Consider the following 22,865-nt stretch of genomic DNA (forward strand, 5'->3'; position numbering starts at 1 on the left):
ACCTGGGTTGAAATCCTGGCTCTGGGTCATGCTAGCCTGACACAAGCCAATGCCTTTCTCTGAGCCTCAGCTCCCGATCACCCACTCTGCCCAGCTCACAGTCTGAGCACTAAATGAAATAACGCACATGAGGGGTGATGTTGGGAGACAGCCCAGCTTTGTCGCCAGACCTGGGTTCAAACTCAGAGCTCTGCCTCTTGCTAGCTGTGGATCTTAGACAAGAGCTTAAACCTCCCTGGGCCTCAAGTGTCCCATCTGTAAACCAGGGCTAACACTTCCCACCTGCTAGGGGACAGTGCCCACACACGGCTGGCAATCCATTAATGGGTGCTGTTACTATTAGGAAATGTTCAGTGAAACACTAAAGCATGACGCACATCAGGAGTGTCATTAGAGTGATTATCCCCATAGCAACCAAGGCCAAAAGCCTCTGTCTGACTCTCAGCTCCCTCCACCCCTGGTCTGGCCCCACCTGCCTCCCAGCCTTGCCACCCAAAGCCTGATGACAGCAGCAGTGGAGAGACTAGGGGATGACGAAGCTGACAGCTGATCGTTGGGGGATGGGGTCCCTCCCCACCACTCCTTGGGGCGGGGAGTCCTGATCAGTGGCTACACACCCAGCCTGGTGCCAGGTCACTGCCCAGCCCTTTGGTGGTTTCGGGGAGGAAGGGGCCTAAAGGTTGGGGATGTCCTGGGGCACTCCCTCCATCCAGGTGAGGCTTCATTCAGCCTGCTGACTGTGGCCCTGGGTGAGCCTGGAATGGGAGTCAGGGGTCTGGGCTCTGCCTCTGTGCAGTAGGGGCCGTGACTCTTGCCCTGGCTGCCTCTTTGGGCCACAGGGAGGTTTAAAGGGGGCTGAGGGTGGTTTTTCACCTGCCTGGCTTGGAACTCCATGAGGAATGATGTCATGACCTGTGTGGGGAAGGGTGTGAAACCCCAAGACTTCTGCCCTCTGTTTGTCTGAGCTTCAGTGAAAACAGTCCAAGATCTGGGGGGCCCTTGTGCCCATTTTTTAAATACATGTTTTGACTCTGGCTACTAACAGGGGTGGGAGGTCAGGTGACAGTGAGTTTCCAGTTCAATTCTGTCTTTATTCCTGGCATCCAAAGCGCTCCACTCTCCAGGCCCTAATTAACCCTCAGCCTCACCCCTGCACCAGCTCCCCAAACCAACCTCACCATCATCACAGGGGAGAACCACACCATGCCCCCCAACCCCCGGCAAAGGATCCCCCCCTCCCCCTTACCTCCATATCTTGCACGTGCTGTGGCCTCCGTTTGGAGCACTTTTTCCTCCCACCATCTAACTGTGTCTCACTTTTTCCTGCAGACTCTGGCCCCTTTTCTCAGAAGGGTTTCCTGACCACCCCCAACCCCGGTGAGGAGCCCCTCTTCCCGACTCCCATCCGCTGCCTGTCCCCCCCACCCCCGCACTGTTGTAGCTCTTATCACAGTGATGTCCTGCCTGTCTCCCATTCTAGGCCGTGGGAGACTTTGACTTCAACGGTTCAGGGTCCCCAGGTCCTTGGGCACAGGGGGCCATCAGTGTTGGTTAAATTATAAGAATCACTCACACATGGCATCACCAACCACATACCAGACCCTACTCTAAGCACCTGACAGATGGAAGGTTCCATCGCTTTCTCCAGACCATGACCGAGGCAGAGGTGAGACCTGCCTGTAGTGAGACTTCCTGGTGCTGGCTGGGGGAGGGTAGGCCCAGCTGGCCGTGCCAGTGACTAACGCATAAAGGCCTGCCGGATCACCCCCTTCCCACCTGCCCTGAAACACCTGCAGGGAGGATATGGTGTGGAGGGCTTCTCCAGAGCCCTGGGGAGATGCACATTCATTCTTTCACTCATTCATTCATCCATCAAAAGTCACCAGCTCCTGCTGGGTGCCCCGCTTAGACTGGGCACCAGGTACCCAGTCCCTGTCCCCAGCAAGCTGGTGGGCCAGCAGGGCTGACCCCCACCTCCCTTCTCCCGGGGAAGTGCGCCAGCAGGGCTGACCCCCACCTCCCTTCTCCCGGGGAAGTGCGCCAGCAGGGCTGACCCCCACCTCCCTTCTCCCGGGGAAGTGCGCCAGCAGGGCTGACCCCCACCTCCCTTCTCCCGGGGAAGCCCCGTCCACACCATCACTGCCCAGCTACGTGTCTGCTCCCCATCAGACCAGGGTGCGCTCCTGAGGACGGAGGCCGAGTCTCGGTGCCCGCTCCTGTGCCCTAGCGCCCCACACAGAGGTGTGTCTTCCTCGGGCCGCCTGGGACTTGGGACCCGGGACCCGGGACGGGAGGGGCAGGGCCGAGCCGGCTCCAGGACACGGAATCCACCCGGCCCCTCACCTGAGCCGCCAGCCGCCGCCGCACTTCCTCGCCCCGCCCCGCCCCGCCCCGCCCCGCCCCTTCCACATTCCTGCCCCGCCGGCCCCAAGGCCGCCGCTCCGATCGCTCCCGGCCCTCCCTCCGCTGCCCCGCGATGAAGGCGGCTCAGGCCGCGGGAGAGGAGGCGCCGCTCGGCGAGCGGTCCGTCAAGGTGGTCCTGGTGGGCGACGGCGGCTGCGGGAAGACGTCGCTGCTGATGGTCTTCGCCGAGGGCGCCTTCCCCGAGGTGAGTGCCGGCCCCTCGGGCGCAGCGGGGCGCCGCGGCCTGGGTGCATCCTTCCCCACCCCGGGAGGGACGTGCGCCCGTTCTGCCCCCCCGCAGAGCGTGGGGTCGAAGGCAGTTCTCCCTTTGCCCGCGGGAGTGACATCGCCTGTCAAGTGCCAAGAATGCCACCTACCTGGGGGAGGTGTCCCGGGGACTGACTTAGAAAGCGTGAGGAACGAAGCGGGTCCTAGGAGAGCACTTGGTGGCACAGCATGGCTAAGTGGGACGGACAGCCTTGGCTTCGAATCACGGCTTTGCGACTTACAGCTGTGTGCCCTGGGGCAAGCCGCTTACCCTCTCTGTGCCTGTTTCCTTAACTGCGTAATAGGAACAACGGTGGTGCCCACCTCCCAGGGTCGCAGTGATGAGAGAGTTCATACAGGTCAGGGGCTCAGCTCTGAGCTGCAACAGGAAGGACTCACTGAAAAGTGGCCAGCGTTTTTCTTGGGAGACATCGTGTCTTCCCCCAGCTCTTGCCCCTACAGTGGATGTCCCGTGGGCTCAGCCTTGGAGAGTAAGAGCACACCAGCCGCTCAGACAGCTGGGTTAGCACCTCAGTCTCCTCCAGCAAACTCTGGGGCCCTCAGTACTTTGCTCAGCCTCTGAGCCTCCGACCCCTCACTCGACCTCGCCGGGTGGATAGACCCGAGGGTGGTGGTGAGGTGGAAGGTATGGCTGAGAGACGGCTCCGAGTTGTACCTGGCATGTCCTTGACGCCCGAGCATGTGGACTGTCACTCCTTCACCGACATGCCTACTGCCTGTCCAGGCGGACTCACCGGCACCAGGACAGGGGCTGGACACACCCACCCACCGTGCCCCACTCAGCCCAGTTCCCCTGGGAGTCCATGCATGGGTCTGCTTCCAGCATCACGTCCCCCTGCCTGCTGATACCAGCCCCCGCCAAAGCCCTGGGGTGGTACAGCACTGGGGATTGGATGCGGGAGGCAGGAGCAGCCGGGCCTGCTAACCCAGAGTCAGCCTTCCTTTCCACTGTGGCAGCATCGAGCCGACTCTTGCTTTGTGGTTTTTGGAGCTGATGACACATCCTTTGGCCAGTCACATTTTTTTTAGCTGGGGGGAGGGATGTGTTTCCAGGCCCCCAGATGCTGCCTGTTGGAACCCAACAATTATGGCAGTGCGGGGAGCACCACAGAGTGCCACAGGGAGGCTAGGCCAGCCGGGGCCCAGGAGCAGTGCTGGGAGGGGTAGCCCCTCACCACCACTGTCCTGGGCTCTGAGACGGCCTTGAGAGTGAGACCCATCCCAAATGCAGAGAGGTTACAGTGCGGAAATGGGCATCTCACAGTGGATGGACAGTGTGTGTTTTTCACAATTTTTAAAAACTTAATTAATTAATTATTATTATTTTTGGCTGTGTTGGGTCTTCGTTGCTGCACGCAGGCTTTCTCTAGTTGCAGCGAGTGGGGGCTACTCTTCGTTGCGGTGTGCAGGCTTCTCCTGGCGGTGACTTCTCTTGTTGCGGAGCACAGGCTCTAGGCGCACGGGCTTCAGTAGTTGTGGCTCACAGGCTCTAGAGCGCAGGCTCGGTAGTTGTGGCGCACGGGCTTAGTTGATCCGCGGCATGTGGGATTTTCCTGGAGCAGGGCTCGAACCTGTGTTCCCTGCATTGGCAGGCGGATTCTTAACCACTGCGCCACCAGGGAAGTCCGGGCAGTGCATGGTGAAGGACACTCTGAAGGGAAAGGGAGAACATGCCTGTCACCAGAGGGATGGACCTGCCTTGTCTAGGTTCCTCTCCTGTTTGGGGACCCTGATTTCCTGGGACCTGTCTGCCTCCAGGCACAAGAGACACCTCTCCATTTATTTATTTATTTATCTATCTATCTATCTATTTATTTATCTATTTATTTATTTACCTGGGCACCGCCCGGCTTGCGGGATCTTAGTTCCCCGACCAGGTTTCGAACCCAGGCCCCGGCACAGAAAGCACAGGGTCCTAACCACTGGACCGCCAGGGAATTCCCAAGAGACCTCTTCATTTAAAAGAAACACAAGGTCTGAGAGCTGGCAAGGCCTTCATTTTACAGATGGGAAAACTGAGGCCAGAGAGAAGAGTCTTGCCTCAGGGCACAGGGCCTCACAGTGTCCCCCGGTCTGTGGTCACCTCACCCAGCCCTGAGCAAGGGAGCAAGGCCTGGGCACCCAAGATGCAGGCGGTCCAGCACGCCCCTTGGTGCACAGGGCTTGTGTCGTGGCAGAGTTTTGAAAACCTTCTCCCCTGTTGCTCAGACCCCATCTGTAAAAACTCCCCCTCTTCATTCCTGCACTTGTGTAAAAACCCGTCCTGGGCTTCCCTGGTGGCGCAGTGGTTGAGAGTCTGCCTGCCGATGCAGGAGACATGGGTTCGTGCCCCGGTCCGGGAAGATCCCACATACCGCGGAGCGGCTGGACCCGTGAGCCATGGCCGCTGAGCCTGTGCGTCCGGAGCCTGTGCTCCACAATGGGAGAGGCCACAACAGTGAGAGGCCCATGTACCGCAAAAAAAAAAAAAAAAAGCCCGTCTTGCTTGCATTCATCCAGCCTTTGTGGAGAGGGGGTGAGCTCAGGCTCAGCAGGCCTGGAGTGGAGGGGCCTCTGGCCTGGGTGACCTCCCCCTGGGGCCAGGCAGGGCAGGTAAGAGAGACAGAAACAGGGACATCCCGGTTGGACTGTGAAAGGTTGAGTGGCAAAGGAGGGACCCCCAAAAGCTAGGAGCTCCCCAGGGCAGGCAATGAGTCTTTATTAGTTGCTCCCGGGTGTCCAGAATCGGATCCAGAGAGGGTGCTCATGAATGAATGAATGAATGAATGAATGAATGAGTGAGTGAGTGAATGAGCAAACATAGGCTAATGTCATTCCAGGAGGAGGGGACAGCAGGAAGGAAGGCTCAGAAATGGGACAGTCTGGACGAGGACAGAGATAAAAATAACAGTCCCGGCACGTGTAGAGTGCGTATTTTCTACCAGGCCCTGTGCTCAGGGCTCCACATGAAGCGCCTCCTTGAATCCTTTCAGCAACGTGCTGCGCTGGGGGCTTTAATAGACCCACTTTTTAGGCGTGGAGGAGGCCAGGGAGGCTCAGTGCCTTGGGAGGGTGCACAGCTACAGAGTGGCAGCTCTAGGCCTCCACCCACCAGCCGACTCCCCCCCAGAAACTACTCCACTCTGCTCCAAACTACTCCAAAGAGCGGCAGTGCCGCAGGCACTCCGGGGCTCTGGCCTGGGCATTGGGACCACCCGCTTCAGATGCTGCCTTCTCAGCTGCCCCCTTGACCTCTTCTTCCTCAGGGCTACACCCCCACGGCGTTTGAGCAGCTCACCGTGAATCTGCACGTGAAGGGCAAACCCGTGCACCTCCAAATCTGGGACACAGCAGGTGGGTGCCAGGCTGGGGGAGGGGCAGAGTGGGAGGAAGGGACCCACTCCCTTCCTTCCAAACGCGGGAGGCCAACCAGTCTCCAGGGAACAGGTGTTGGCCAGGATTAGGGCCCCCGGGAGCCTGAACCCTCCTCGCTTCGGCATCTGTGTCTGCTGCTTCCCCAGCCCAGAGCAGCCCACCATGTCCTGGAGGTGAATTGGAGCTCTTAACTCTCAAGGGGTGGACTGTTTCTGGCCTCCTGAGCCGTCCACCCTGGCTTTAGCTTCTGTAAGATCTGTTTGAACATGACCTCTGCCCTCTAGCCTCCTGACCTAGCCCACAAGAGGGTTCAGAGTCAAATCTACATCAGAACTCAAAGCTAAACTCCGGGAATCCCAGCAGCCCCCTTACCTTGGTTGGGCTGTGCTATCTTTGCCCAGGTCCCGCCTGCCTCTTTCTCCTCATTCTCCATCCCCGCCCCAAGTCCAGGGCAAAGCAGGCTTCTGAGTGATGGCCTCAGACATCCCCCACTCCTTCCAGAACAGGGCTCTCTCAGCCGTGGTCTCGCCCAGGCAAGGGCTGGCACGTCCCACAGGCCAGCCAGGGGAACACAGCCCCGAGGGGAACATTCACATGTTGGATCCTGAGGCACAGCTCTAGGCCCTGATCCAGATCATCCCCGCCCACACCGGCCCCTGGTCTTGGTTGGGGTGGCCTCCCTGATGCTGGGGAGGTGCTGACAATGGGCAGGAAACCTGGAGGGAGTGACCACCCCTCTTCCACCCAGGGCAAGTCGACTACGACCGCCTGCGGCCCCTGTTCTACCCTGACGCCAGCGTCCTGCTCCTCTGCTTTGACGTCACCAGCCCACACAGCTTTGACAACATCTCTAGCCGGGTGGGTACAGCGGGTGGGGGGCAGAGAGGCACCGCCCCACAGCCGGGCCCCTCTGCTGCACCCCTGCCCTTGACCCAGCAGACTGTCAGAGCTCGGCAGGCCCTGGATGGCCTCGGGTCCAGTGCCTTTGGCATAAATATGGGGAAACTGAGGCCTAGAGAGACTTAGCCAGGGTCCCACAGGGATTTGGTGGCAGGGTCTGGACTGGCCCTCTGACTCCCGGTCCAGTGCTCCTTGTCTGCCCCATACTGCAGACTCAGAACGCTGTGGCTCTTTCTACCGTGACCCTGCCTGAAGATGCTGGGTGATCCAGAGGCCTCTGCATCTCCACAGCCTGGGCCTGCCCAAGGTCACACGAGCCATCAGTTTCCAGCAGCTCTCGGTCTCCATCAGTGTGACTGCTGGCTCCCAGCGGCCTCCCAGGATGTCCCCCAGTTATCTCAGAGGCTCCCGAGGCTGCACACAGGTGTCAGGGAAACGGTCCCTTGAGTTCCTCTGCGCCTACCCAGCAGCCGCAGCCCCGCCCCCACTGCTGCCAGGGCCTCCATGCGCGTGTGAATGGCATGCTCCAGGGTTCCTCAGAGCACAGCCAGTGACATCATTAGTAACCAAAACCACAACGATGATGGCAGCATTTATCGCAAACTTACTGTGTGCCAGGTACTGCTCTAGGCACCAAGGACCAGGCAAGTGGTGGCTGGGACCAGGGTGCCAGCAGAGGCAGTGGTGAGAGGCCAGCAGATATTGAATCTGTTCAGAAGGCAGAACCGAACTGTCAGCGTTCGCAGATGGACTGGACACGGGTGGGAGAGAGACATTTGATCAGAGCACCTGGAAGGTGGACTTGCCATTCCCCAAGATGAGAAGGAGCAAGCTGGGGGCAGGGAGGTGGGCGATGGAGGCCCGTTGGGCATCCCAGTGGAGCGTCAGGCCGGCAGGCAGAAGTCTGAGGCTGCAGTTCTGGGAGGGGGCAGGGCTGGGCAGATCCATGTAGGAGTTGCTGGTTGGGAAGAGCTGTGGACCGGGCGTCGGGGAGAGGGGGCCTGTCACCTGGAGACCTGGGGTCAACCAGGAGAGCGCGGCCCTGGGGTGAAGCACAGACCAGGTTTCAGAGGAGGGAGTGATCGCTGACGTCAGAGCTCAGGTAGGATGAGGTCTGAGGATTCCCTATTGCGTTCAGCAAAGTGGAGTCAGGGAGGAGACCCTTTTCAAGGGCAGTTTTGTGGAGGGGAGGATTTGCTGGGACCGCACACCGGCCCCATCTGGCTCCAGAAGCCAGACGGTTTGATGTCAATTTTTCCTGAAACTGAGCAGGCGTGCGCTGCTGGAGATCTAAAGCCTGGATTCCAGGCTCCCAGGTTATAGTCCAGACTGAAATAACCAGGCCCTGGAGCCTCACATTCCAAAGAGCAGCTGACACGGGACAGGAGTGCCCCCTCCAACAGGCAAACAGCTGCTGCAACCATTTTGTGAGCTGCTTTAGTTTTAAAACCTCACTGATTTCTTTATATATTTTACCCTGTTGGGGAGATGGTCATGGGACCCCTTACCTTGCAGAGGTAGGATTCTAGAGCAGGTGGGAACCGGGCTCTGGGCGCCACCCCCTGGGTTCAAATTCTGCCACTTCCAGTTGTGTGACCAAGGCCAAGTTATATAACGTCTCTGAGCCTCAGTTACTGCATCGGTACAATGGGATTGATGATAGAACTTGCTTCATAGGGACTTGGGGGGTTAATGTGTTCATTACATGTAAAGTCTTAGCCTGAACAGAGTAGTTCTCCCTAAACTGGCTTTGCTGATTACTGTTGTGGGAGTCTACCTGGAGGGCAGGAGAGCGGCCCACTCCCCTGATGGCTCACACACGCCCCCTCCCCACCTCCCTCCCCACAGTGGTACCCGGAGGTGAATCACTTCTGCAAGGAGGTGCCCATCATCGTCGTGGGCTGCAAGACTGACCTGCGCAAGGACAAGTTGCTGGTGAAGAAGCTGCGGAAAAATAGGTTGGAACCTGTGACCTACCACAGGGTAGGAAACCCAGCCCAGGGCACGGGGGTAGGGGTCAGGAGAGGAAATCCCTGGGGTAACGCTGCTCTGGCCCAGCCTCTCAGCAGCGCCAGACATCTGGCACCCGCAAGGTGTGGGTCAGGGTAGGGGTTGTTTTGGAGGCCGTCATGGTCAAGAACTGCCGGGCTTGGAAGTTTCCAGCTGTGGGATGGAGAGTGAGTGAGTGCGGTGCACATCAGATGGTCCTGCCTACCCGCTTCACAGCCGGGGGGGACCCCCAGGTCTTCAGTCCACAGGCCCCTCTCTGCAGCATGCCTGGGTCAGGCCGGGAAGTTAATGAGTTGATGCCTCGAGAGGCAGACACCCAGCCGGGAACTGAGGCAGGAAACCCGATGAAGCCATCGATGGGCTTGGTCAGGCCAGGGGACAGGAGCTATGGGTGTCCTAGGAAGATGCACCTAGGATGGCCAAGGGGGCTGGGGGTTGGCTGGACATGAGGCCCCAGCGGCACCCACCTGACAGCAGCCCCGTCCGCTCTCCCTGTCAGGGCCAGGAGATGGCACGGGCCGTGGGCGCCGTGGCCTACCTCGAGTGCTCAGCTCTGCTCCAGGAGAACGTCCACACCATCTTCCAGGAGGCGGCCAGTGTGGCCCTCAGCAGCCGCCGTCGCAACTTCTGGAGGCGGATTACCCAGAGCTGTTGTTTGGTGACCTGATGGCCTGGGGCGCTCCTTTCCTGACCACACCAGCAGCACAGGGGGGAGCTGGGCGCTGACCTTCTGGCCAGTTGGCTGGGCTGGACCCAGTCCCCAGGCTGTGCCCACCGAACTGTACCTCAAACAGATGGGCACCACTGTGGCTGGGCCCCTGACCCTGGCGCTGGTATCCCTGGACTGGAGAGAAACCCCTCTGAGGCCTGAGGAAAGGGGTTCCCGGGCTCACCAGCCCTGTGGAGGGCTAGGCCTAGAGACCCCTGGAATCACTCCCAGCTCCCAGCCCTGGACTACACATCCTGGAGCGGCCTGTGCAGCCTGGCGCCACCTCGTGGCTCTTCCCGGGGCTGCACCTTCAGGACCCGGTGGTGCTAGGACCCTCCAGCCAGAACTCACACCCTGCCCCGTCCCCCTTCGCCCTGCCCATCCCAGTGGTAACTGTAACACTAAAATGACATCACTTGTCAGTTGCATCATGCCTCTTGTTTCAAAATGCCTTTACACACACGTTCCATGGTGGATAAGAGCACACCCCACGTAGGCACTGGATCCAGTGTAACTACCCGGATCCAAACCCGGCTTTATCACTTTAGAACCCTGGGCAAGTTACTGGAACTCTCTGGGCCTCTCGTCTGTGAAATGGGAGCAATCACAGATGACCTCATGGAGCTTTGGGATGAGTAAGAGCATCATGAGACACCTGCGAAGAGCTTAGCAAGTGCCTGGCACACAGTAGGTGCTCACAAAAGGTTCACAAGCGTCACTTTTATTTATGATAAATACAATACACAATATTCTATAGATGTATGTAATATGATTGATAAAATGGATAGTCAGGGTTCTCCAGAATAATAGAGCCAATAGGCTCTATATATACAGAGAGAGATTTTAAGGAATTGGTTCCCGCGATTGTGGAGGCTGGCAAGTCCGAAACCTGTAGGGCAGGCTGGAGGTCGATGTTGCAGTCTTTTTTTAAAAAACATTTATTTATATAGGCTGTGCCGGGTCTTAGTTGCGGTGTGCCTGCGGGATCCAGTTTCCCGACCAGGGATCGAACCCGGGCCCCCTGCATTGGGAGCACAGAGTCTTACCCACTGGGCCACCAGGGAAGTCCCAATGTTGCAGTCTTGAGTCCGAATTCTGCAGGGCAGCAGGCTGGAAATTCAGACAGGGTTTCCGTGTTACTGACTTGAGGCAGAATTCCTTCTTCCTTGGGAAACCTCAGTCTTTTCTTTTAAGGCCTTCAACTGATTGGATGAGGTCCACCCACACAGAACCAGCCACTAACACCCACCCCCTCAGTTTCATTAGGAAACAGCTCCAGGGCTGGGACCACTTCCTCCAGGCGAGGGCTCATGGCTCAGGTTACAGAGCTGAGCTGAGGCAGAGGAAGTGGTGTTAGGGACCTGCTCAGAAAACCCCACCTGGATTACAGGCTCCACTCCAGGGTTTTAATATAAGCTGCTCAGGGGTGGGAAACAACTTTTCCTGGCCTAGATTTCTAGCCTGATTGCTCCTTCCCCAAGCACACCCCATGCCCAGAATGTTCTTCCCTCTTCTCCCCCTTCCTGCCCTCCCCAGCCCAGTGAGCTAAGCCCAGTTCACACATCTCCTCTAATTTCCCAAAATGTGAGTCCCTGGAACCCTTGATAGTTATTTGGCTAGGAAGCTTTTCACACTGACTTCTTGCACCAGACCTGCGCTTCCCTTGAAGTCAGGCTCTTCGTCTCCCTCATCTCTTTGCTCCCAGACCCTAGTTGGGGATATGGCTTGGCCTCTTGGCATTGCAGAGAGGCAGAGTGTTCCGTCTCTCGAGTCAGTAGCAGATCTGGGTTCGAATCCTAGTCCTGCCATTTTCCAGAGCCATGTGACTTTATGAGAGTTACACTCTTTGAGCCTCAACATGCCATCTGGCAAATGTAGGTAATCATGCCCGTCCTAGAGCATTGCTGTGAGGGTAAAGTGACAAACTGCTTGTCGGGTGCCTAGCACAGTGCCAGGAATAAAGAAGGTGTGCAGGAAACACGGGCTGGATTGCATGGAGTAGAGCTGTACTGGACGGGGTATCCTATACGGGAGGGCAAGGTACTGAACCAGATGTCAGGAGACCTGGGCGCTGGCTCAGACTCCTTCCCTGAGACAACCAGGGACTCCGCCATCTGTGCCTTCAACAGCCTGGTGTTCAAGGAGCTCCCTGGTGTGCCCCAAACACCATGACAAGAACTAGGGGTATTATACAGGGAACCCCCAGTTTGTGCCCTCAAAGCCAGGTCTGTTTGCAATGCCACAGAGGAGGGCTCCTAACACCAGCATGCAGGGGTGGTTGGGGAGCTACCAGGAGAGAAAAGGCACTTTTCTGAAAAGAGAGACAGCCCAGTGAGCCTGGGGGGTAATGAGTGCCCCTGAGAGTCTGTCGAATGTTGTGTGAGGTTTTGCCAGGCAGGCAAGACAAGAGGCTCAGGCCAAGGAGGGCTGAGAGTATTAACTAGAAGGTGATGGAGTGATGGGCTTGGTCCTGGAGAGTGTCAGTCTACTCACCTGATAAACAGGAGGAACAAATTCTGCCTTGTTGCCTCTTATCTCTCAGCAGGGTTAAGAATATCAAGAAAGAGATGATTAGATAGAGAAATAAATAGGTGTGATGGCCAGATTTAAATGTTGGGACTTCCCAGGAATTCCCTGGTGGTCCAGTGGTTAGGACCCAGTGCTTTCACTGCCTTGGCCCCAGGTTTACTGGTCAGGGAACTAAGATCCCACAAGCCGTGCAGCACAGCCAAAAAGAAAAAAAATTTAAATGTCAACTTGATGAGGCTACAGTGCTCAGTTGTTTGGTCAAATGCCAGTTGAGATGTTGTGAAGGTATTTTTTTGATATGATTACCTTTTTAAAAAGATATTTATTTATTTGGCTGCACCGGGTCTTAGTTGCAGCTTGCCAGCTCCTTAGTTGCGGCACGTGGCCTCCTTAGTTGTGGCATGTGAACTCTTAGTTGCAGCATGCACGTGGGATCTAGTTCCCTGACCACGGATTGAACCTGGGCCCCCTGCATTGGGAGCGCAGAGTCTTATCCACTGTGCCACCCGGGAAGTCCCGATTACTTTTATTTTTATTTAGTTAAAATAAAATAAATATGGCTGCGTTGGGTCTTTGTTGCTGCACGTGGGCTTTCTCTAGTTGCTGGGAGTGGGGGCTACTCTTCTTTGCAGTACGTCGGCTTCTCCTTGCGGTGGCTCTCCCGCTGCGGAGCAGGGGCTCCAGGTGCGCAGGCCTCAGCAGTTGTGGCACACGGGATCCAGAGCACAGGCTCAGCAGTTGTGGAGCACGGGCCCACTTGCTCCGCAGCATGTGGGATCCTCCTGGACCAGGGCTCAAACCTGTGTCCCCTGCATTGGCAGGCGGACTCCTAACCACTGTGCCACCAGGGAAGCCCCCGATTACTTTTAAATTTGTAGCCTTTGAGTAAAGCAGATTACTTTGTATAATGTGTGTGGGCCTCATCCAATGAGGTGAATGCCTTCAAACACTGCACTGAGGTTTCCGGAAGAAGAGGGTCACGTGGCCAGAAGTAGGACTGAAGTTCAACTCTGGCCATCGCTGCACTTCACCCAGGACACAGTTTGGGAGGTCAAGGTCTGGGAACAACTGCTCTCTGTGAGCAGCGGGGAAGCAGGATGGGGGTCAAGGAGGTGGAAGGATCCACAGGTGTGAGAGGTGGAGAAGGGGGGTTTCTGGGGCCACTGCACAGAGGGGGAAGTGGGCAGGGGCCTGCTCTGATGGGGGCCGCTGGAGGGGAGAGTGCCTGCAGGGGAGCAGTTGAGGCAGGAACTCACACCTTTACTTTCTCTCCAGCCACACCTCCCCCCACCCCCCACCCTTGGCTGCTCTCTTTTACATTCTTGGAGAGCTCATCAACTTTTTTTTTTGGGGGGGGGGGGTACACGGGCCTCTCACTGCTGTGGCCTCTCCCGTTGCGGAGCACAGGCTCCGGACGCACAGGCTCAGCGGCCATGGCTCACGGGCCCAGCCGCTCTGCGGCATGTGGGATCCTCCCGGACCGGGGCACGAAACCGCGTCCCCTGCACCGGCAGGTGGACTCTCAACCACTGCGCCACCAGGGAAGCCCGCTCATCAACTTTTGATGTGATCCTGTCTCCCACTGAATCGCCAGCTCCTTGAGAGCACGGACTGGGTTTGTTGGAATCCCCTGTGCCTCAAACAGTGCCTCGCATGGAAGAAGCACTAAAGAAATACGTGATGAACAAATGGACGAGTGCCGCGAGGCAATGCCCCACTTCAGGCTGTCAGCCGCTCCTGCCTGGACCACCTCAAAAGTCTCCCAGCCTCCAGGCTCTTGGCCTCCTTCATCCTCCTCACCATCAGCAGTCTTCCAAAGCACAGATCCGGTCACATCACCTTGAGCCTTCTGCAGCCCCCCTGTCCAGAGGAGGTCTAACTTCGCCAGGTGGAGACCTGGGAGGTCTCTCACATCTGGCTGAAGCCCACCTTATGCCTAAGACACCTGACACTCCAGCCACACCCAGGGTAGCTGGACCAGCCTCGAGGTCTCTGCTCTGGCTCTTTCCCCACCTCGGCCTGCCCTTCCACCCAGTCACCGCTTGTTCAAACCCCTCTCCACCCCCAGATCCTTCGGGGCCCAGCTCAGACACCACCTTGTCCAGGAAGTCTGTGGCTCTGCTGGCTTCCTCACTCCTACATCACCACACACACACGAACCCGCCTGCACACCAGAGCATTTACTGTCTTTGCGTGGGCCCCTTGGCTAAGGAACTGGACCTTTGTTCCCGTGCTGTGGGAAAGGCCAGTTTGGATTCCTTAAGATGACACGTCTGGTGACGAGACCAGGCAGGCTGGCCAGGAGGGCAGAGGAGGGAGCAGGAGACCAGTTGGGCAGCTGCAGACACCCAGACATGAGAAACAGGCCACCACAAGTCAAGGCCGGGTGACTTCTGGGCTGGGAAGCGGTGGCTGCAGAGAGGGTGGACTGCGTGTGGGAAGGGTGGGGACGCTGAGAGTGAGGGAAGAATGCAGGCCTCACCCCTGCGTGCGTGAGAAGGCGAACCCCTTCCCAAGACACCTGCTCTGGGTGGCTGGTTTCCAGCTTCAGGCCCCCAGCCATCCCGGCCACCACACAGCTGTCCCAGGTGTCACGGGAGGGTAGGGTGAGTGCCAGCACTTGGAGGTGCCCAGCTGAGGAGCCAGGGCGGTTATTATGGGTTGTTGTTCTCCTCCTCACCCGCCAAGCCCCGCTTTCAGTTCCTCCCAACCGGCCTGGCAGGGCGGCATGGCCAGACGAGTGGGAGCCTGGGGAAGGTGCAGCCCGGAGGCCAGCTGGGGCCAAGAGCCACAAACCAGTGTCTTCATTTCTTCACACCGCCTCCGCCCAGCCTTGGGGGTGTCTGCCAGGAAGGCAAGGGGTAGGGGAGGGGACCCCAAGTCATCTTCCCCAGGACAGGCCACTCCCTGGCATCCTTGGGCAGGGAGGGTGGGGCACACTATCTGTGAGTCACGAAGCTTTCCTCTCCCCTCTGCACCCTGGGCAGACAGCACCCTGGGCCCCGCATCTGGGTGTGGGAAGGGGTGGGTGGCTGACAGATCACCCACTTCAGGCCACCCTGTTTGCTCTCTCCCGCCTTTTGCTCTTGGGGACCCTTCCTTTGGAGGATGAGAACTCACAGCTTCCAGGAAGTCATCCCGAAGCCACTAGCTAGGGATCCAACAGAGCCTGAGCCCAGAGGGGCAGAGAGATCCAAAACAGAGTGGAATACCTGACCACCCACACTACCCAGAGCTTGATCTCCAAGCTAAATGCTTCTGATACGTAGGCCAGATTATGGAAAGCAGGGGATTTTCCTAGTTTCAAATCCTGGTTCTGCAATTTACCAGCTCTGTGACTTTGGAGGAGTCACTAGGGTCCTCTTTGTGTCCGTTTCCTTATCTGTAAAATGAGGGCAAGAGTAGGACCTACCTCCCAGTGTTGGATTCAATGAGTTAATGCAACTAGGGCTTATTCAGTCCGTAGTCAGTGTTAACTAGAGTTATTAACTATGAAGTGAGGGTTATTTGCTATGCAACATTCTTGCAGGGGCTGCAAAGCAGAGGCAAGCGTGAAAGTGTTTCCCAGGTGTTGGTCCCCTCTTCCCAATCTGGATCCCAGGCCTGAGAGGGAGCATAGACCCTCCTGATGACAAGGATGGGCAGGCTCAGAGGGGCGTGGACATGGAGTACGAGGCGGGTGGCTTTCTGCAAGGCTGGCTGAACCCTCTGAGGGGAGCTGGGGGGATAGGTTGGAATTTCCTCCAGGGCTCATATTTGCTGAGGGGACACCAAGCCTGGTCCAGGGCGGAGCGCAGGGGTGGAGGAGTGAGCAAGGATGTGGTCCTTGCCTTCCCAGCCCCCACCCTGTGTGGGAGCTCCAATGTGGACACAACCAGTGGGGGAGGGGAGTGTCTGATGTTCACTAAGCAGCTCGCTACTGCCACTGAGATAAACGGGAAGGAACCTGGGGATTCCAGGGGGGTGGGGGAGTCAATGAACGAAAGAGGCATCGAGCTCACCCCTCACACCCAGGCATCTGAGACAGAGTTGTTCTAGGACTCCCGCTCCTGTCTGCCCACCAGAGCAGCATCACAAAGTCCTGTCTGGCCACGCGCTGTACGTGACATTCTGCACATCCTACCCCATTCAGCCCTCACCATCCCCACACTTTACAGCTGAGGAAGCAGTTTCAGAAAGCCAAAGAGTGGGACCAAAAGCAGTGAGTGGCAGAGCCGGGCACTTGGACACGGGACAGGACAGGACGGGACTCCCAGCCCCAGCTCCTGACCGCCCCTGGGCACTGGCCAGGCGGCTGGACCTCGACCAGCAGAGGGCAGCAGGGCCCAAGGAGAGGAGACTTTCCCCAGCACGGGGAGGCTGGCCAGCTGTGGAGAGCGACCTCATCGCTCCTGCCTGGGGACACGCTGCTCCCACCAACCACCACCCACTGAGCCTGACCCATCCCAACATTTTACTGAAGAAAAGATAAGCTCAGAGTGGTCAAAGTGAGTCGACCATTTGGCCAGTCTGAGCAGACCTAGAATGAAAATTATGCTGTCCCGAGTCTGTCATGGTTCTAGGGTCAGAATCTAGGGTTCAAATCCCGATCCCGCACTCACCACCTCACAGGATCATAGTCGAGTGCGTGGTCCAGAGTGAGACCAAAGGAGACAGCTCGGCAAAGAGTTTTCCACGGGGCCATGTAACCAAGCCTCATCTAAGTTCCTCTGTGCTACACCTGGGGAGGCAGCTTGGGACTGAGGGGTCTCGGTCCCTGCCCTCCTCTCCCCTGATCCCAGCCCAGAATTTGTAACATAGTTCAGGAGATGATCAAAATACTTCAGAATGTCAAGGAACCCCAAGGTGGGGGGACTTCCCTGGTGGTCCAGGTGTTAAGACTCCACGCTCCCAACGCAGGGGGCCCGTATTCGATCCCTGGTCAGGGAACTAGATCCCACATGCCGCAACTGAAAAAGATCCCACATGCTGCAACGAAGATCCCGCATGCGGCAACGAAGATCCCATACAGCCAAATAAATACATTAAAAAAAATTAAAAAAAAAAAGGAACCCCAAGGGAGTGCTGCCAGAAAGTAAGGTGCTATGAGCCAGCACCTGGGTGCACACCCTGCTGGCTGTGGCCAGAACCTGGGGGGCTGGCAGGAGGAGGAGGGAAGGGAAGAAGGGGGGGCATCTGGAGAACCCTGGGGTCCTTCTTGTTGGAGAACCAGCCCACAAGGAGATCCAGACCCTGTGATGGGGGCGGGAGGGAGCTGGGAAAAGTTAGCGGAGTTGTGGACCCCCTTTTCCCTGGCCTGCCACAAGTTGAAGGCACTGAGTCATGTGACAAAGGGCTGCTGCCACTGCACCAGGAGGTGACAGCCTTCAGGGCTTCTCTCTGGCCCAACCCTGCCACTGTAGACACCCAGGGCTCTCCAACTCTTTTCCTGCTTCCTGGCATCTCTTCCCAAATGAGCTCTACTGTTTGTTGCAGCTGTTGCATTTGTTCGGTTGCCCGTTCATACATTCAATAATTATTTATTGAGCAGTTCCTATAAAATCCCCGCTTCGCAGCTTAGTACCTGGACCCTCTCTGGTTTCTTGGTCTTCTGTGGAGCCTTGTGGGGAAGCAGCACCCCTTCCTCTATGGAAGCCGAACCGCCCACTGGACGCTCACTCTCTCCTGACTCTGGCAGGTAGGACATCACCAGTATCAAGTCACCTGCTAGCCCCCTCACTTAGGACTTTGAATCTGGGCAAGAGACAAAAAGCGATGTTTAAATTTGTTCCACTGACACTGGTGATATTTCTTTTTCTTTAACAAGTATATGGAGCTTACTACATGCCAGACCCATTCAATCCTTATAACCACCCTACAACATAGGCACAGTTAGCAGAAGCCTCATTTTACAGATCAGGAAACTGAGGGGCAGAGAGATTAAGAAATTTGTCCAAGGTCTCAAGCTAGCAAATCACAAGTTTAATTTGAACCCAGGCTGGATGCTTGCATTGTGCAGGCAATGGGTAGGGGTGGTGGGCCCAGAGACAGCAGCCAGTGGCTGTAATCCGAGTGGTGGGGACATGATCCCTGGCCCTCTTACTGACTCAGAGAGTGATCAGTCAGCATTTCCATAAGGCTCCTTCCTGCTGAAATTAACCAGTCCCTTCTGATGTTCCCAGCTTCTGAAAAGCTCTAAGTGGTTGAGATCCCATATTAAGGAAAAATTGGTAAACAACAACAACAAAAAAACTAGGATTTGAATAACTCTCAATTTCATAGTCGCCCAACTATTTATTTATTTATTTATTTATTTATTTATTTTTGGCTGCGTTGGGTCTTCATTGCTGCACTCGGGCTTTCTCTAGTTGCAGTGAGCAGGGGCTATTCTTCGTTGCGGTGTGCAGGCTTCTCATTGCAGTAGTTTCTCTTGTTGTGGAGCACGGGCTCTAGGCATGCTGGCTTCAGTAGTTGTGGGACGTGGGCTCAGTAGTTGTGTTCGCAGGCTCTAGAGCACAGTCTCAGTAGTTGTGGCGCATGGGCTTAGTTGCTCCATGGCATGTGGGATCTTCCCGGACCAGGGCTTGAACCCATGTCCACTGCATTGACAGGTGGATTCTTAACCACTGCACCCCAAGGAAGTCTCAATAATTGCGTATTTTCTTTTCCTCTTTTTTCTATGAAAAATAATTTTGCGTAGCTGTAATCACACTGTCACACAATTTTGAATTCTGTCTTTTTCATTGAATGTTTTAGCCTAAACTATTCCTATATTCCAAACAACTTGTGAATGTCATTCAATTTTTTGGAATAATTTTAGATTTAAAGAAGAATTACAAAAATATTACGTAGAGTCCCCATATACCTTTCACCTGGCTTCCCCTAATGTTAACATTCATTTATCAAAACTAAGAAATTAACTTTAACACTATTAATTAAACTCCAGACTTTATTCAGGTTTTACCAGTTTTTTCACTAATGTCCTCTTTCTGTTCCAAGATCCAATCCAGGATACCACGGTGCATTTAAGTGACTATCATTCTTAGTGGCCACATATTATTTCATCTAGTGAATATTCTAAAGTTTTAAAACTTTATTTATTATGCCTGTTGTAAATTAATTTGCATTGTTTCTAGTTTTTCTGCAACTAAGAAAGCTTTCTTGACAACAAATGCTACTTAAGTAGTAGCCCTGCGGATCAGCAGTATCTATTAATCAATCAAAGGCACTGGATCACTCCCCACACACCCATGCACACATCCCAGTGCACTAATAAGGAAGCAGGGGTTAGCAGCCCCGCCCAAGGTCACAGGGTGCTGGCAGGACACAGGTCTTCCTGCAGGACTGGAGTGACTGTCCTCAAACTGAAACTCTGTTCCATCAAAGTGCTAGCGAGGCTTTTATTCAGAACTGTTAAAGGGCACCCAGGAATCAGTAAACTAGAGGAGAAAGGTTTTTGAGAAGGAAAAACTCATTCTGGATTCTTCTGTGACACTCTTGGTTTCAGATACATTGATTTATTGTCAGATCAAGATCAGTATACAGTGGCTAACTCGGTGAGTGGTGCCTGGGCTTCCTCTTCTGTAAGGGGGTAATGATAATACCACTTCCCTGTGATGTACCATGCTCACAGGTTGGAAGGTCCAACCTGTGTATGGGACGACTTTACATAACTCCCAGCCTAGTGAGAGCCCAGCAGATGAGAGCCCAGTGGGTGTTCTGGGGAGGCCATTCTGTCATTAGTGACAGCCTGCAGCCCAAGGGTCAGCCCGGAGGACAGTTTTGCTGTACAGCTTATAGCAGCTACTGAAGGGTCTTTGAGGGCAAAGGGTTGCTGCCCCTCATCTCCCATCACTCCAGTCATGCAGGACTGTTTGGGCTCATCTCAAGCACCCCCTCTGATGGGGCCATAATCTACCAGCTCCCTAGTGCTCCACAACCCTAGCAAGTACCTAAGGGTGCTCTTAACAGAGAAGCAGGAAGTGCAAGGCTTCCTGGGATTCAAACCCCCAGGAAGTCCATGATCTCAAGCAGCAGATCTGCACCACGCAGACCACCTTCCCGCCCCCAGCAGCCTCCCTGAGGCTCTCCGATCCCACTGAGCGCCCCACCCCTCGACTTCTTAGCTCTGATGCCAGGCCCAGTGCTCACTACCCAACAGAGAGACAAAGGAAGCTCTCAGGGCCGGCAAAGCAGGTGCACCACAGAAGAAAAAGACAGACGGAAGGAAGGAAACAGGGAAGGAAGGGATGGAGGGAGAGAAAAGTAACAATTTTGGAAATAACTGTATTTTTATACCAAACATTAATCAAAGCACTTTACCTCTGTGATCTTCCTACCCAAAACCCGTTACCCCTACTTAATCATGAGAAAACCCACCATTGACAGATATTCTATAAGCTACCTGACAGGTCCTCCTCAAAACTGTCAAGGTCATCAAAAACGAGGAAAGTTTGAGAAACGGTAGCACAGAGGAGCCTAAGAAGATATGAAAACTGGGAATTCCCTGGCAGTCCAGTGGTTAGGAGTCGGCACTTTCACTGCTGAGAGCCCAGGTTCAATCCCTGGTCAGGGAACTAAGATCCCACAACAAGCCACATGGCGTGGAAAGAAAGAAAGGAAGGAAGGAAGGAAGGAAGGGAGGGAGGGAGGAAGGGAAGAAAACCAAATGGGTGATGTCCTGGGTGGGACCCTGGGACAGAAAAGACATTAGGTAAAAACTAAGGAAATCTGCTGATACTAATGTGTCAATGTTGCTTCCTTACTTGTAAAAAATGTACCTTATTGTCCAGGCAAATATAAGGTGCTAATGGGGGAAAACTGGGTGCAGGGGTATATGAATTTCTCTGTACTATTTTCTCACTTTTTCTGTGTATCTAAAACTTCTAGGGAGGTTTTTTTGTTTTGGCCGCTCCGAGCGGCTTGCGGGATCTTAGTTCCCCGAGCCGGGATTGAACCCGGGCCCCAGCACTGAAAGCACCAAGTCCTTACAACTGGACCACCAGGGAATTCCACGTAAATCTAAAACTTTTAAACTAAAAAGGTTATTTAACAATTAGTCAAAATAGTCACCTGGAGAAATCTTCTTTGGAGTTGTATGGCTGTCCTGTTAACTATGCCAGGGTGGGGCCCCAGGTTCTTTCAGCTGAGCGCCTCTAATGACCCTAATTATCAGGGCCTGAGCAACAGCCTCACCAACCTCGACGGCAAAATGGCTGAGGGCAGGTCCCAGAGACTTAGTGACACCCCCTCGTGGGCTCCCTCGGTGCAAGTGTTCATTAAATGAATGTGGACTGCCTAAGGCCTGAACTGCTCTACTTCCAGGCAAGACAAATAAGATGGGTGCAATTCACACCTACTTGTGAAATTCACGTTCTCACCTGGAGCAGAGACCCAAATGAAGCGGCAAGACCTCCTGAAGCTTAAACAAACAGAAGCTGGCGGCTGACAGTAGAGATGTTAATAGCCCCTGATGGGTTTGCTCACACGTTTTCACTCTCACTGTGTCCATCCTGTCTGCCCTGCCAAGGCCAAGTTCCCTTAGCCCTGGAGCCGGGGGAAGTCACTTACCAACAGTCAATTATCCAAACACAGTTTCAAATCACATCTAAATACTTTGTCCTCACAAGGGGGCACAGCCCCGCCCCTGGGCTGACAACCTGCCTGAGTGACCCTGGTTTTGAGGGTCCATAACACCCACGCACCACTCCCAGGGTCTCTGGGCTTCAGGCAGAGCTGCTCCCAGGGCCTCTCTCAGCTCACTGACCCCTCTTTCCACCCCACAACCAGCCTCATCAACAGAAAGGATTAGGCAGGTATTAAAAACCTGCCAGGGCAGGGCAGAAGTGGCAGGGCTCCTGTCAGGGAGGCCAGGGCACCTGCTGGGGCACAAGGCACAGCTGTCCACTGGCCAGAAGACGCCCTGGTCCCCTGAACCCACCTGGCCAGAGCCTCCCTATACCTCTGGCCAAAATTCTATCCTGTCCAGCCTTACAGGGCAGGGGTCTGCGGCCAACTGTGCATGAGGCCGGGCCCTGGAATGGAGGTCATGGTGGAGGTGAGAGAAGAATGTCAGGCTAAGCCAGGCGGAGTCGGGGGAACCCTGGAGAATTTCTGCAGCTGAGCTGAGGGTGGAGCAGGGCAAAGTGAGAACCAAAGGCGGGATGGGCCTGCAGACCCACCTAGACAGAGGATGCTCAAGCACGCGTTCAGGTTGACAGCTAGTCAGGCCAGGACAGAGAGCCTTCACCTAAGGGCAAAGGCCCAGTTTGTTCCCCCACCCCAGCTCCCTTCCCCCAAAGCTGCTCTGTCCAGTTCCCGCCAAGTGCACACCTGACACCTAGGACATCAAGGTCACCCAGAGCTGTGGACAAGACCCAGGCCAAATCTCCCCTTTGGAGGGACCCTGCCCACACAGCCGTGTACCCCACTTTTTAGAAGAGTCTTCTGCTCCAGTCACAGAAGCTGCCGGAGGCTTGCAGACAAGCCTGCCTTCCTTGCCCCACCTCCTTCCTCTCCTCCCGGAGAAGACAGCTTCCGCCCCAGTCCCCCAGCTGCAGGGGGAGGCTGCTGGAATCCAAGGGGGACTGGAGGCAGTGTGTCCGTGGGCGTGGAGCAGGCTTCTCACCGCCGGGCCACCCTCTGCTACCTGCCCCTCAGCTGCAGCCCCTGCAAACCCAGGGCCCATCCGTGG

At 55.7% G+C, this 22,865-nt stretch overlaps 1 protein-coding gene across 2 annotated transcripts; it reads left to right on the forward strand.

Moving 5' to 3' along the window:
* Positions 1-2,294: 2,294 nt before the first annotated feature.
* RHOD (ras homolog family member D) lies at positions 2,295-10,057 on the forward strand. 2 transcript variants are annotated; one of them, XM_081239335.1, is made up of 5 exons: positions 2,295-2,608; positions 5,937-6,024; positions 6,794-6,903; positions 8,794-8,903; positions 9,455-10,057. In XM_081239335.1, exons 1-5 carry the CDS (start codon positions 2,477-2,479, stop codon positions 9,615-9,617), a joined length of 603 nt encoding a protein of 200 aa, XP_081095461.1. In that variant the 5' UTR covers positions 2,295-2,476; the 3' UTR covers positions 9,618-10,057. The 2 variants fall into 2 exon arrangements, with proteins under 2 accessions (XP_081095461.1, XP_081095460.1); XM_081239334.1 differs by having other exon boundaries at positions 2,304-2,608; positions 8,794-8,928.
* The last annotated feature ends 12,808 nt before the right edge of the window (positions 10,058-22,865 follow it).

Source organism: Mesoplodon bidens (assembly GCF_964165515.1).
Source record: "Mesoplodon bidens genome assembly, chromosome: 7".
Classification (NCBI taxonomy): domain Eukaryota; kingdom Metazoa; phylum Chordata; class Mammalia; order Artiodactyla; family Ziphiidae; genus Mesoplodon; species Mesoplodon bidens.